Here is a 14,158-nt window from a genome sequence, read left to right on the forward strand (position 1 = left end):
TTTTCTGTGTTTGTGAGCAGATCTCTGGGATAAACTGCTAGACACTGGATCAATGTGTCCAAGGGTAAAGGTGTCAGCAATTTTGCTAGATATTTCCCATAGCGTTGCGCTAATTTGCTCGCCCCTTGGTGATGTAGGGGAGTTCCACCATAGCCACCCTAGAGGGAGCTGTCAGCCTCAGGCTTTCAAAACCAATGTGACAGGTAAAGTTCGTGTATCAGGGGCTGCCATGTGCCTTTGTAATGGAGGTCTTTTCTGGGATAGAGTAGATAAGGTGAATGGAGGCCAAGGGCAGGGGTGTGTCTCGCCCGCTGTGCCCCCCACAAGAAGCAGTACTTGGAGCTGAGCCCTGGAGGGTTTATTATCCATTCCTGGGTGGGGTGGGGGAATCGGGCTTCTAGTGAGGAGTTAGCTGGGGGCAGCGGCCCTTCACAGGGGCCTGTAAGTCCCATTGTAGCTAAAGGGGGTAGGCTTCCAGCAGTCCCCGCCCTCCTCAGGGATCCATCGCTGCACGTAGTTGGGGCCTTTGTCCCGGGGCCACACAATCACGGTGTCCCTGGATGCCAGGGATGGGTCCTCAGGGAAGAAGTTGAAGGGCCGGAGCAGGAAGCCCACGGAGTTCCCGGGGGTGGCCGTGTTGGGGATGTCCTCTGAGTGGGGGATGTGCAGGAAGCCCACTGTCACCCAGGCCACCAAGTCCTGTGGGAGAGAGGGGTGGGCAGTGCTGACGGTCTCGGAGAGGCGAGGGGTGGACGACCCCTCAAGCTCTCCTCATAAGGAATGGGCAGTTCTGGGGACAGTGAGCTTGCTCTCTACACAGCGAGGTGCTGCTGGCACAGGCCCCGGGATAGGGCGCAGCTCTAGTCTGGGGCTGGGGCTGGAAGAAGGTGGGGCCAGTACCTCTTCTTCAATGTTCTCATTGTTTCGAAGAAACTCCTCAAAGACCACAGGCGGGTCCCAGGGGTCATTCTGGTTGTAGATGCTGCTGCTGCACAGCTCAGACTCCCGGTACTTGGTCACTGCCAGGGGGTACCTGTCGGGCAGAGCAGCCAGGTGGCTCTGGGCACTGGGGGTGGCCCAGCCCCTCCCGGGGCACATGTGCAGGGTCAGTGACGTGGCTTTCCCCGATTTCCACATCATGTCTTGGGAGCCTGTCAGTCTGACCCAGGGTCAGCGGTGGCTCATGTGCTCAGAACAGGAGTCCTCAAATACAGAGCCACGCCCTGTAACACACACACACACACACACACTCACACATGCACGCACACACACACACACACATGCACGCACAAACACACATAATCACACACACACACAGACCCAGAGTCTCATAGACAGAAACACAGCCACCCCAGACACAGGGAAATGTAGGGAGAGGTTATAGAGTCAAGCCTTGGACTGACCTGTGGCAGAACCTCATACAAGTCCCAACTTGGAGGGCAGAGCCCTCCTAGCACAATTAAGATTGACCTTAGAGACCTCCCTTGGTCCTAGGTAGCTAATGGGCTGTTGTAGGTGCAGTAAGTGCTGCTAAAACAAGGCTTGAGTAAGGAAATAGATTTAAAACTCGCAAGAACATTTAAACATGTTGACCACTCCCCTTGCTTTGCTTTGTGTGATCTGACTATTAAATAAAGCTTTGAGGAGAGTTCACCCCTGGCAGTGCTGGACGTGGTTCAGGGAAACACAGGGCAGGGCCTCCAGTCCTCCCCCACCCCAACCTCCCAGGCCTCCTTACCTGGCCCAGGTGACAGCCCGCTCCTCCTGCCAGTCGGGCGGCAGCACCTGCTCAGCCATGGAGTGGATCTGCAGCCGGTAGCTGCGCTGGTGGCCCCAGCGGTTCTCCTTGGGGCTGGTGAAGAGCAGGTACTTGGGCAGAGTCCGTCCGAAGCGGAAGGCTGCCTGGCGCTCGCGGTGGTACCCCGTCTGCTCTAGGGTTGGCTGGACCAGCCGGTGCTCCGGGCTCCAGGGGTTGGTGATGTTTTCTAGCTTCATGCCCAGCGTCTGGAAGCTATTCTTGGTGCCTGTGTGTGTGAAGGGAGATGCAGAATGAGGATCCAGCACCCAAAGTACCCCTCCCCCCATTTTACACTGGGTTCTCCACCCCAGACCACGTCCCAGGCTTTGGGCTGTCCTGCAGCCCCAGAGAGGGGCGGCCATCTTTCCCCAGGCAGGGGCTGTGTCCACCACCTGCTGTGCCCAGGGCGTGGGTGAAGGGGGCTGAGCCGGGTGGGGAGGGCGGGATTAGGAAAGGGAGCCACCTTTCTGGTTCTGTGGGCGGTTCTGACTTATGTCAGGCCACATCCTGCCAGGCGGCCTATGCCGCGGTGACACCATTAACCCAGGAGACACAGCAAGTAACCCCAATTGTGCTGCGTCCACCTCCAGGTGCCAGGCAGCAGCGACCTTGCTGACATCGAGGCATTGTCCTCTCTGCTACCCTGAGCGCACCTTTCTACCCAACCCACCCGACCCAGGGGTCAGCCCAGCCCCAAGGCAGGGACAGGGTCCAGGCTGCCACACCCCGGGCAGCACTGGGGCACTCTTCACATTCACCCCTTCAGGGGGCTCAGGGACTCCAGCCCTGTGGGCTCAGAGCAGGTGGGGCACGTTCTCCTGATGGTGTGCATCCGGGGTGCAGCATCGTCTCCCACAGTGGGAATCAGTGTTGGCCCACGGACGTCTGGCCCCAGCGAGTCCTACCTGCCACGTCCAGGTCTACGCGGTAGTGCACCAGGTGAGTGTGCATGTTGCCGATCAAGTGCGTGTGCAGGCGCGTCCCGTGGTGCAGCCCCTCGGGCGTGTAGAAGGTGGCGTGCACGTAGCCAGTGGCGTGCATCTTGGCCTCCATCACCCCGTTGGGGTAGAAGATGAAGTCCCAAATGTAGTCATAGTTGTAGACCGTGGACGTCGTCCGCAGCACCAGCACCTGGCCCTGGAGCCCTGCATAGAAGTTGAAGCCACCGTTGAAGTCGGAGTTAAAGTGGCGCCGAATGGGCACCCCCGTGGGCATCTCAAAGACACAGAGGGCTCGGGGGTAGTGGACAGGGTCGTCGGCATCATAGTAGTGGAGGGCATCCAGGAAGGTGGCCGTCTCTGGGCAGTCGATGCCAGGGGCCAACTCATGGGTGACGGTGCCCAAACCCCAGCCCACGTCGATGTACTTGGTCTGCATGCCCGCAGGTGTGTGGCCTCCGTACAGCGCCACTGCCTCCTGGACGCTCACCTCGTAGGCAATGCGCTCCCCACCGAAATGCACGTTCAGCACCTGCAGCCCCGTGGAGGACCGCAGCCTGAAGGCGAAGCTCCAGCCCCCGTAGAGCACGGTGTTGCCCTCCAGCCTGTAGCGGGGGCCTTGGGGCTGGACCAGGTGGGGGCCCTTCACGGTCATGGGGCTGGGGAATTGCCCACGTGGCTTGTAGGACGAGAAGAGGGGCGGCTCATCCCTGCCCTCGGCCCCCTTGTCCTTGGGGAGCACGTCCTCCAGGACCACCACGTCCACCTCTCCGGCATCGTACTTCCGGGCCAGCTCTTCTGGGCTTCGGTAGAACTTCCCATTGTACCAGACCTGCTCCACCGCCCAGTCCTGGGCGTTCATGCTGCTGTGGTCCAGGAGGAGCTCCAGGCCTGTGGGGTGCAAGAAGAAGCCTTCCACAAAGCGCTCTAAGATGAACCAGGTGCGGCGCTCGCCCGAGGCCAAGCCCCGAGGGGCCACGTCGGTGAAAGTCAGGCATCGGGTGTGGCAGTCCTGGAAGGAGAAGCCCGTGGTGTCCAGGAAAAATTGGTGCAAGGGCCTGGTGGCCTCCTGCAGAGTGTGGCTCAGCAGGACATACTCCGCCGAGGAGATGGGCCTGGAGGTCCAGGACACCTGGTGCCCAGGCCTGGGGGGCAGCGGGCGCAGGTAATGGGGCCATGGCAGGGGCCCCACGGCAAACTCGGTGATGTTGGGATGCTCCTGGGCTCCGAAGAAGATGACGGCACGCGCCTCCCGAGCCGGCCGCCTCTGACCGTGGTCCAGAAATTTCAGCACCTGCTGCTTCCTGGGCAGCAGCATCTCAATGAGGAACACGGTGTTCTTGGCGATGGTTGATCCTTGGGAGGGCTCCAGCCTCAGGTCCTTCCGGGACCAGAGGAAGCTGCGCACGGCCTTCAGCTCCTCCATGCTCAGGTCTGCAAACACCCCAGCCTGGCTGCGCAGGGTCCGTGGGGAGTGGTTCGCCATGGCCAGCGTCTGCAGCATCAGGACGGCAGCCATGGCCCAGCCGAGGGCCGGGCTTTCTCGCCTCATGGCTCTAGAATGTGGGAAAGATGAACTTAGTTGTTTTATGGGAAGATATGGGTTCCCACTAGGCTGGCCCTGTAGTTTCCCAATAGACACAGCTTTGTCCCTTGGCCGCCATGCCAGCCAGTGGCCATGCTGGCGCAGTGGGGGCCCCAGGCTACTCAGACCTGCGCTTTCCATTGATTCTAATTCTACACTCTCCTCGCTTGTCTGTAAACCTTGGTTAGTCCTGCAGATTTTCTTACCTATGTCAACTCTGCTTTCCCCTTATCTGTGCATTATTTCAGCGTGGCTGCATCTCCACCTTTAGAGAGACTCAGCCAGGGCCTGTGACACAGGGCACCCGTCCAAATGCACTTCTTATGTCCTGTGTCTGGATGAAAATGAGGTGCTGTGACAAATAGAAACCCTTCCCTGGGCAGGTCACGGTGGGTAGCGATGGCCCGGGCCATGAAAGGTTTTTAAGCCAGCCCTGGCCCCTGTTGCTGTCCATCTAGGTTAACACACCTTTGAAATACCACAGTGACCCTCTTTTTCATCCCCTCCGAGGTGTAACCATCTTCAAGGGAGCACACAATCTTGTCAATTGTGCATTGGCCCTTGCTTTCTTGCATCTTCATGTCATCTTTCTCAACTCCAAATGTGTAACTGAGACTACAAACTGTCATTCTCAGGAGGACTTGAGATCCTGCTTCCTGTCACTTGTCATCAGTTTTGGCTCAAATAAACTCTTATGAAAATTATTTATAGATTTGGATGTTTGTTATGTTGACATGGGTATTAATAGTAGAGCTATATTTTTGATACACCAGAATTTTTTTCATTCTAAAATTTGCAATGCAGTGCAGAAGTTCAAAGAGTGGGCTCTGGTGTCAGGCTGCCTGGGTTCAAGAGCTACATGTCCCACCACTAGGACCAGCTGTGTGACCTTGGGCAGGTTGCTTAAACTCTCTGGGCTTCCATTTTCTCAATTGTACAATGGAAACAAACAACCATAGTACCTACTTCGTAGGATTTTGAGGGAAATCAATTAGTCAGTAGAATAATGTGTTTAGAACTGTGCTTACCTTCTAGGAAGCACTCAAGAATCCTTAGCTACTCTTCTTTCTTAAAAAATATTTTATTGATTTCAGAGAGAGATAGAAACAACAATGATGAGAATCATTGATGATTGGCTGCCTTCTGCACGCCCCCTAAAGGATCAAGCCTGCCACCCGGACATATACCCAGACCAGGAATCAAACTATGACCTCCTGGTTCATAGGTTGACACTCAATCACTGAGCCACCACGGCCGGTGCTACTCTTCTTTTTAAAAGCCAACCTTCAGGAGACGCTCAGTGGTACCAGAAGATTTTAAATTTAAGCAGTGTAGATGGATTTGACTGAGATTAGGCTGTAGACTATGGCTGAATGAGGACCAGTTGGCCAGTGCTGCCTGGCTGCTTTGTGTCCTTGGTGGGCCACTCAGGTTGTGGCCGATTGACCATCTGTGGCTCCTGGGAGGGCACTTCAGGGTGTGGCCATCCCAGGTGGTGGTACAGGGAGATGTCCCTTTCCCTTCTATTTTGTGGGTGGGTGTGGTCAAGGTCTTCACTCATAGCCCATCCCCCAGGGCAGCCAATCTGTCCCTGTGCCTGGTCCTGTCCCCCTGGCCCTGGTGCAAGGCGGGGACTCACCTGACTTTGTGCTGTCCAGCCTGAAGAGATGGGTGAGACACAGCGGCCCTGGGAGAAGCCAGAGATCACAGAAGGCTATGGGGTGAGCTCTTGTTTTACTATTACATTTTTGGGTCAGTCTCCTTTTAAAAATAGACTTTACTTTTTTAGAGCAGTTCTAGGTTCACAGCAAAATTGAGCACAAGGTACAAAGACTCCCAATCTGCCCCCTGACCCCCGCATGTACAGTCCTCATTATCAACACTCCTCACCAGAGTGGTGCATTTGTTACGATCAGTGAACCTACACTGACACATCATTAGCACCCAAAGTCCATAGTTTACCTCAGGGTTCACTCTTGGTGCTGTACATTCTATGGTTTGGACAGATGTGTACTGACATGTAACCGCCATTGCTAATCTTACGGAGTAGTTTCACTGCCCTAAAAATCCTCTGTGCTCAGATACTGAGCTCGCCCTACCCCAACCCCCGATCTTTTACCATCTCCATAATTTGTTGCCTTTTCCAGAATGTCATAAGTTTGGGGTCACCAGTCTGTAGCCATTTCAGACTGGCTTCGTTCACTCAGGAATATGTATTTAAGTTCCTAATGTCTTTTCTTGGCTGGGCCCTCATTGTTAGAACTGCTTATCCCCAAATGCCTTTGTACTCTGTAGAAGAGGGAGGTGACTTGCTGTCCCTTTAAGCTTATTCTCCCCAGCACAGTCCTGTGTGTGGTGCCCCAGTGGGCAGCTGGGGCGTGGACTGTGGCACTGAAACTACGGGAGGGGAGAATGTGGCGGCCAGTGTGCTCTGCTCCTCTCCGCCTGAGAACAGCATCCAGCTCCCCACTGAGCCTTTACCATCTCGCCTCCAGGAGGTTGCCCCTGGCTTTCTGGGCCTCTCGGGTCTTCATTTCTCCTGGCCCCTCACTCCAGGCCTCGCTTCCCTCCCCTGCCAGTCATCCCCTTCTCGACTCTCCCGATGGCCCATCAGAACATACCTGTGTGCTCTGCTCCTCTCGCCTCTGCAGCCAGCCTTTGTCTGGGCTCCTTCTGGAGCTTTATGGCTCTGTTGGTCCCGCCCTAGAGGGAGGGACAGGGTGAGGGCTGGGTCAACCAAGGTGGGGACCCACGTAGGGCTCAGGGGGCTCCCAGAGGGAAGGGGTGGTGGCCAAGGATGGGCACGGGGCTCCGCAGCCAGGGGGTCCTGTTGCCCCTAGAAGTACCCAAGTTTGGAAACGCCCCAGGCCTCCATCACTTCAGCTGCGGGGTTCACTTCTGTTTCTCCCAACACCCGTGCCCTAGTTGTCTGTTTCCTTGCATTCCTCCTGCCCCTGGGCCCCGTCCACAGGAGCTGTCTATGGTGTCATATTCCCTGTTGGGAGCAACGCGAGCTGTGTGATGCCATAAATTATTAAAGTAAATGCTGAGTTTCAGAGGCTAGAGATAAAGACAAGACGAAATTTAGCAACAAGCAGTCTCAGCTGAAGCGGATAGAGGGACAAAGGCGGAGGCTGATAGAGTTGGACACCAACAACAAAAATAAGGGACCTGACCCACGTCTAGGATGGGGAGCCAGAGCCTGAGCCAGAGCCAGAGCCAGAGCAGCACAGGGAGCGTGAAGCCACTGAGCTGAGACTCTTGAACAGTGGTTCTCAACCTTCTGGCCCTTTAAATACAGTTCCTCATGTGGTGACCCAACCATAAAATTATTTTCATTGCTACTTCATAACTGTCATGTTGCTGCTGTTATGAATCGTAATGTAAATATCTGATATGCAGGATGGTCTTAGACGACCCCTGTGAAAAGGTCATTCGACCGCCAAAGGGCTCGCGACCCACAGGTTGAGAACCGCTGCTCTAGAAGAAGTCTTCTTTGCATCCCGGAGACTCTGACAGGATTCCAAAGGAAGGGAGGCACTGGCTGGGAGAAAGTCCTCAGAATGGCTGTGGCCAGGGCCCAGAGAAAGGAGAAGGGACGGGGGTGGGAGACGAGGGGGAAGCACCCGTGCAAGAAGGGGACACAGTACTAAGGTGGCTTAGTTAGATGACAAGGGAAAGCTTGGCCTTGGGAGAAAGAACCAACAGGTCTTTATCCCCTTAATCACCAAGTCTTGAGTGCTTATTTTTTATTGTTATATGACTTTTGTATTTATTTTGTCTTCTTTTTTTAATCCACATCTGAGGATATGTTTTTATTGATTTTAGAGAGAAAGGAAGGGAGAGAGAGAGACGGAGAGAAACATTGATGTGAGAGAAACCTCTTTCTGTTGCCTCCCTTAAGTGCTCTAACTGGGCACTGAACCGGCAACATAGGTATGTGCCCTGGCCAGGAATCAAACCAGCAACCTTTTGGTGTACAGGCCGATGGCCAACCAACCAAGCCACCTGGCCAGGCTGACTTTTGTATTTGTCATCATTAACATCCTGCTACTTTCACTTCAAGTGATTTCAGTATTTATTGGCAGCTAGATAAAGGAAGGAGAAAATAGTTAGTTAACCTGATACTTGTTTGCAATTCCAGAAGGCCCTTGGAGTCTCCAAGGAAGGCAATTAGCTTTAAATGCATAAAAGATGATTGATTCAGTGACTTCACTTACATCTTTTCCCCTCAGTCATGGGGTCACCATGGAGACTTGAGGAAGTTTTCATCTTATGAGAGTTCTAGGAACAGCCTGACATTGAGAAGTGCAGCCTGTTTCTATTCTACAAAGGACATCATAACCAAATGAATGGAGTGAGGACAGATTGGGAGAAGATACAAATAAAGATTAGAAGAGAAAGGGACCGGACCACACGCAAAGGAATGAAGTTTGGCCGTTATCTCACACCATACACAAAAATTCACTCAAAATAGATCAAAGACCTAAATGACAAAACTATAAAACCCTTAGAAGAAAACAGGAGTAAATCTTCTTGACCTTGGGTTTGGTAAAGGATTCTTAGCTATGACCCAAAAGCACAAACAACCAAGGAAAAAAAACAGATAAATGAGACTCCTTTAAAATCATAAACTTTTGTACTTCAAAGGACACCATCAAGGAAGTGAAAAGACAACCTTCAGAATAGGAGAAAAACATTCGCAAATCATATATCTGATGAAGGAGTTGTCTGCAGAATATAAAAAGAATTCTTACAACTCAATAATAAAAGGACAATAATTCAATTAAAAAACGGGCAAAGGATCTGAATAGACATTTCTCCAAACAAGACACAGAAGTGGACAATAAGCACATGAAAATATGCTCAACATTATTAATCATCAGGGAGGTGCAAATAAAAATCACAGCAAGATAACTACTTTGCACCCACTGGGTTGGCTAGAATGTGGAGAAACAGAAACCTAATACGTACATGCTTAGGGGACTGTAAATGGTGCAGCCACTTTGGCAAAACTGTCTGGCAGGTCCTCAAACAATTAAATATCGAGTTACCACATGGTCCAGTAATTCCACTCCTAGGTATATACCCAAGAAAGTGAAGACATAGTCCCACACAGAAACTTGAACAGACATGCTCAAAGCAGTGTTATTCATAGTAACCAGAAGGAAGAAACAATCCAAGTGTCCGTTATGTGATGAAGAGATAAACAAAATGTGACAATGAATGTCAGTTGGCATTAAAAAGGAATGGAGTAGTGATGCATGCGACAATGTGGACATTGTCTCAGTGAAAGAAGCCAGTTAAAAAAGACCACATATAATGCCAGGCCAGTGTGGTTCAGTGGTGAGAACTAGGAGGTCATGGTTTGATTCCCAGTTGGGGCAAATGCCCTAGTTGTGGGCCTGATCCCCAGTGTGGGCCATGCAAGAAGAAGCCAATCAATGATTCTCTATCATCATTGATGTTTTTCTCTCTCTCCCTTGCTCTCTGAAATCAATAAAAAGATTTTCTTTAAAAGATCATATATTATATAACTCCATTTAAATAAAATGTCCAGAATAGGCAATTCTATCAAGATAGAAAGTAGTTAGTGGTTGCTTAGGGTGGGGTTGGGGTGATTGGTGACAGCTAAGGAATATGGGATGTCTTTTTGAGGTGACGAAAGAACTCTAAAATTGACTATGGAAAGGGTTGTGCATATTTGTGAGTATACTGAAATCCAGGAATCATTCACTGTGTGGGTGAATTGTATGGTATGTGAATGATAGCTCAAGAAAGCTGCTTGTTTGTTTTTAAAGTGAGACATGGGGGGTGTAAAGTACCGCATAGGGAACATAATCGATACTATAGTAATAACTATGAATGATGTCGGGTGGTAGCAGGTTTATGGGAGATCTCTTTGGAAGTTATGTAAGTGTCTACTCACTGTTGTACTTCTAAAACTCATTTAATATTGTATGGTAATTGAAAAATTAAAACAATCCTATATAATAAGGAGCTAATATGCTAATTAGACTGAACAGCAGAATGACTGTCCGGACAATCTTCCGGATGAAGCCAGGGCTGCGAGGGCCCAGCCCCTTGCATGAATTTCGTCCACCAGGTCTCTAGTTTTTAAATGCAAAATTAATTATGATTAAAAAAGACAGAAACGAATATGTAGAATGTACAGGAAGTCCTAAAAATCAGCCGAAATGAGGAAGTGATCCCACTGGAAACGTGCGTAAAGGACCTGCAGGCAACTTACAGAAGAGGAAACCAACAGAACTCAAAGGACAGGAAAAGAGGCTCAAAGCCAGTGGTAATCAGGGCAATGCAAAGTACTCAACAACAAGGTTGACTTTTATAGGCATTGCTGGCTGGAATGAGAAAGCTGGATGAGGCCCAGTGTGAGGAGACTGGGGAAATGGGAACCTCAGGCAGGGCTTGGGGGAGATGGGGCTGCGGATAACCTAGCAGTCGGTATCACCATCCACAGTAAGGAAGGGGCAGTGAGAGTCACGGGTGCTGCAGGACACAGGCCTTGTTGTGCTCATGTAGACGAAGGGCTGGAGGCCATCCGGGTGTCTGTCCAGCATCAGGAGTGGCAGGCAGTGCTCGCGGTGCGGTGCTGTGCATCTGTGGATGCAAAGACGTGGATGACCACACAGCAACTCACTGGAGTGGGTCTTAAGAAGGTAGGAGGAAAGAGGATGAATGAGAGAGCACAGTACTATCACACAAACTAGTATCCCACAAAGCCACCGGACACGTTTTCAAGAACAGATAGAAAGGAAAGGATAGACACTAATTAACACTTTAGAATGATTGCCTGGGAAAAGTGGGTGTGGGCACCCCCCCCCCCCCCCCACACACACACATCAGAACGACAAGAGAGAGGCCCTTATGGCCAGTGATGGTGAGGTCCGTGCACGGAGGCCCACAGCTAACTCCATTTGACAGTGGCTGTTCATGCGCAGTACCCGAAAGCCCGCGGAGAAGGGCTGAGTGTCTGTGGGTCACCACCCAGGGCAGATGGCCTGGGAGCGGGGACACTGCTGGTCGCACAGCTGGAGGGTGCCGGGTGCTGAGGGCCAGCAGTGCTCTGTGCGCTGGCGGTGAGCATGGAGTCTACTTTTTAAGTGAAGGAGGGCATAAACGTATAGAAGGTAAATAATATTCTAAGGCAGTGTGATGTAGGTGCAACGTGTTATGAGGAGGGCGTGTCCTGCAGAAGTTGGAAGGCGATGGCCCTCAGACTGCAAATCCCTCCAGGCCAGGGGCTCTGTCTCCCTGTGTCAGACTCCCAGGGCTTCCCAAACCCCCAAAATGGGGTGGCGGGGGGAGGGGGCCTTCAAACAACAGAAATTGATTCTCTCACAGGTCTGGAGGCTGGAAGTCTGACATCAAGATGTCCACCTGGCTGTGCTCCCTCTGAGGTCTCCGGGCAGGGGTGGTCCTTCCTTGATCCTTTCAGCGTCTAGTGTTTCTGGCACCCCTTGGTTCCTTGGATTGTAGATGCATCACTCCAGTCTCTGCCCCATTGTTACCTGGTGCTGTACCCTATGTGTCTGTACCTCTATGTCCCTTTTCTTCTTACAAGGCATCAGTCATTGGATCAGGGTCCACCTGACTCAGGTAGGATTTCATTGTAACTAATTACATCTGCAATGACCCTATTTCCAAATAAGGGCACATTCTGAGATTCTAGGAAGGGTGTGAATTTTGGGGGGACACTACCGACCCAGCACACCCCCTTCTGTGAGCCCCACTTTGCAGATGGCTGGCCCTTGGCAAGGGAGGGAATCCAGGGGCCTGTGCTCTGGGCTGCTGCCATGCTGAGGGCTCCACAGAGGGGCGGACAGGGGTGAGCAGCGCCAGGAGCTGAGATGGGTGCTGTGTTCCCAGGACCAGGAGCAGGGTGGGGTCCTGGGCAGACTCAGGTGGTGCCGAGGAAGGCAGAGTAGAAGAGGTGTCTGGGGGGAGGTGGGTAGAGAGAGGAACCCTTCTGGGCACTTCTGTAGAGATGTGGGTGGAGAGGAGGGACTTGAGGGAAGCCACAGGGACTTTGGAGAAAGGGAAGCCTTTAAGAATGATCTTGAGGATGCTGAGACAAATGTAGCTGTTGGGCAGACATGCTGGGTGAAGCCATTGTTTTTGAGTCAACCACCTGCTCTTTCCCCAGCTCACCACCCTCAGGTCCTCTTTATTGTAGGTGACTTTGATTTCTGAAGTGCAGTTCCTCCCTTCTTGGGGTTAATGATTAGTGGCGGTTACAGATAACAGCTGGGCAAAGATTGTGTCCTGTAGCTTCTGGGCTGCCTGCCTTTCTTAAAGGGGCAGAACAGTGGCCTTGGGGATGAAGATGTACCCAACAGGCAGGACGTCCAGTTTTGGGGAGGGGCAGCGTATTGTGTAAAGACAGATTAAATGTCAGGGGTTACCGTCCAGAGATCGCAGTTCACAGCTTTCTCATTGCTAAGTTTTATTTTGTTTTCAGAAAGCCACACCAAACCAGAGACAATTGGAATAATCTGGAAAGTGGGATTGTTTTCATGGAACCATGGAAAGGAAAGATTCCCACAGGTGTCTGTGCTGGGGCCCTCCGGGGGTGGGTCCGAGAAATGCCTCGATTAAATCTCCAGGCGGAAGAAGCCAGAATTCATCTCTGATGAGTAGAGACCGGTTTACAAAGAGAAACGTCCACAGTTTTCCACATGCAGTCCTGAGGGGCCCTGGCACTATGGCTGCTTTGAGTCTGACAGCTCTTTGTTATGGGACTGTCCATCTGTGCATCCTAGGAAGGTTAGCAGCATGCCTGCCTGTACCCACTAGGTGCCAGCAATACTGCACACCTCCCACCCCAGTGGCACATTTCATTCTTTTTATGGCTGAGTAATGTTCCATTGTATATATGCACCACTTTTTTAAAAAAAATATGGTTTTTTAATTGACTTTAGAGAGAGAGAGAGAGGAAGGGGGAGAGAGACATAGAAACATTAATGAGAGAGAACATCGATCGACTGCCTCCTGCATGCCCCCCGCAGGTGATCAGGTCTGAAACTCAGGAATCGAACAGGCATCCTCTTGGTACCTGGGTCAATGCTCAACCACTAGACCACACTAGCCGGGTGCAACTCTTCTTCTTTATCCGTTCATCTATTGGTGGACACTTAGATTGCTTCCGTATCTTAGCTATTGTAAATAATGCTGCAATGAACATAAGGGTGCATGTATCTTTTTGAATTAGTGTTTTAGTTTTCTTCAGAAGTGGAATTGTTAGGTGGTATGGCAGCTCTACTTTTACGTTTTTGAAGAATCTCCATACTGTTTTCCATAGTGGTTGTACCAGTTTATTATCCCATCAACAGCACTTATTTGTTGAGTTTTGGATCACAGTCATTAGGATCGGTTGTTCACAAGTCTGTCTCTTCTACTGCTTCCTTGAAGGCAGGGACTGTATCTTAATTTCTTCAAATATACAGAGACCAGTACAGTGCCTGGCAGAGTGTGGGTGCTGAAGTCTTGCTTTTAGAGTAAATGAATAAACATATTGGGTAGATGAGGTAGATGGAAGAGATGTTAGGAACCCAGATGTCAGGAACATTTTGATGAATTGGTGTGTGGCATTCTAAGAAAACAACAACAACCACATGCTTGATAGCAAGGCTTCAACTAGTTTCATCCCAACTTTACTTATTTAATTGATTTATACCATTGTGTAAATGTAGGGTGTGGAATGTGCTGGTTTGATACACTTACATATTGCAATATGATTACTACTGTAGCATTGGCTGACACCTCCATCAGATCGCATAATTACCATTTTTTTGTTTTATGATGAAAACATTTAAG

General features: G+C 51.2%; 1 protein-coding gene across 1 annotated transcript; it reads right to left on the bottom strand.

Annotated features, from left to right (window-relative positions):
• Positions 1 to 429: 429 nt before the first annotated feature.
• On the bottom strand, positions 430 to 7,052 carry LOC308527291 (diamine oxidase [copper-containing]-like; the record flags this gene model as incomplete). The annotated part of the gene is made up of 6 exons (XM_081102628.1): positions 6,943 to 7,052; positions 5,961 to 6,008; positions 2,704 to 4,292; positions 1,739 to 2,024; positions 901 to 1,033; positions 430 to 699 (listed from the first exon to the last, which is right to left on the bottom strand). Exons 3-6 carry the CDS (start codon positions 4,286 to 4,288, stop codon positions 430 to 432), a joined length of 2,274 nt encoding a protein of 757 aa, XP_080958754.1. The 5' UTR covers positions 4,289 to 4,292; positions 5,961 to 6,008; positions 6,943 to 7,052.
• Between the last annotated feature and the right edge of the window lie 7,106 nt (positions 7,053 to 14,158).

Source organism: Myotis nattereri (genome assembly GCF_964212035.1).
Source record: "Myotis nattereri genome assembly, chromosome: 11".
Taxonomy (NCBI): domain Eukaryota; kingdom Metazoa; phylum Chordata; class Mammalia; order Chiroptera; family Vespertilionidae; genus Myotis; species Myotis nattereri.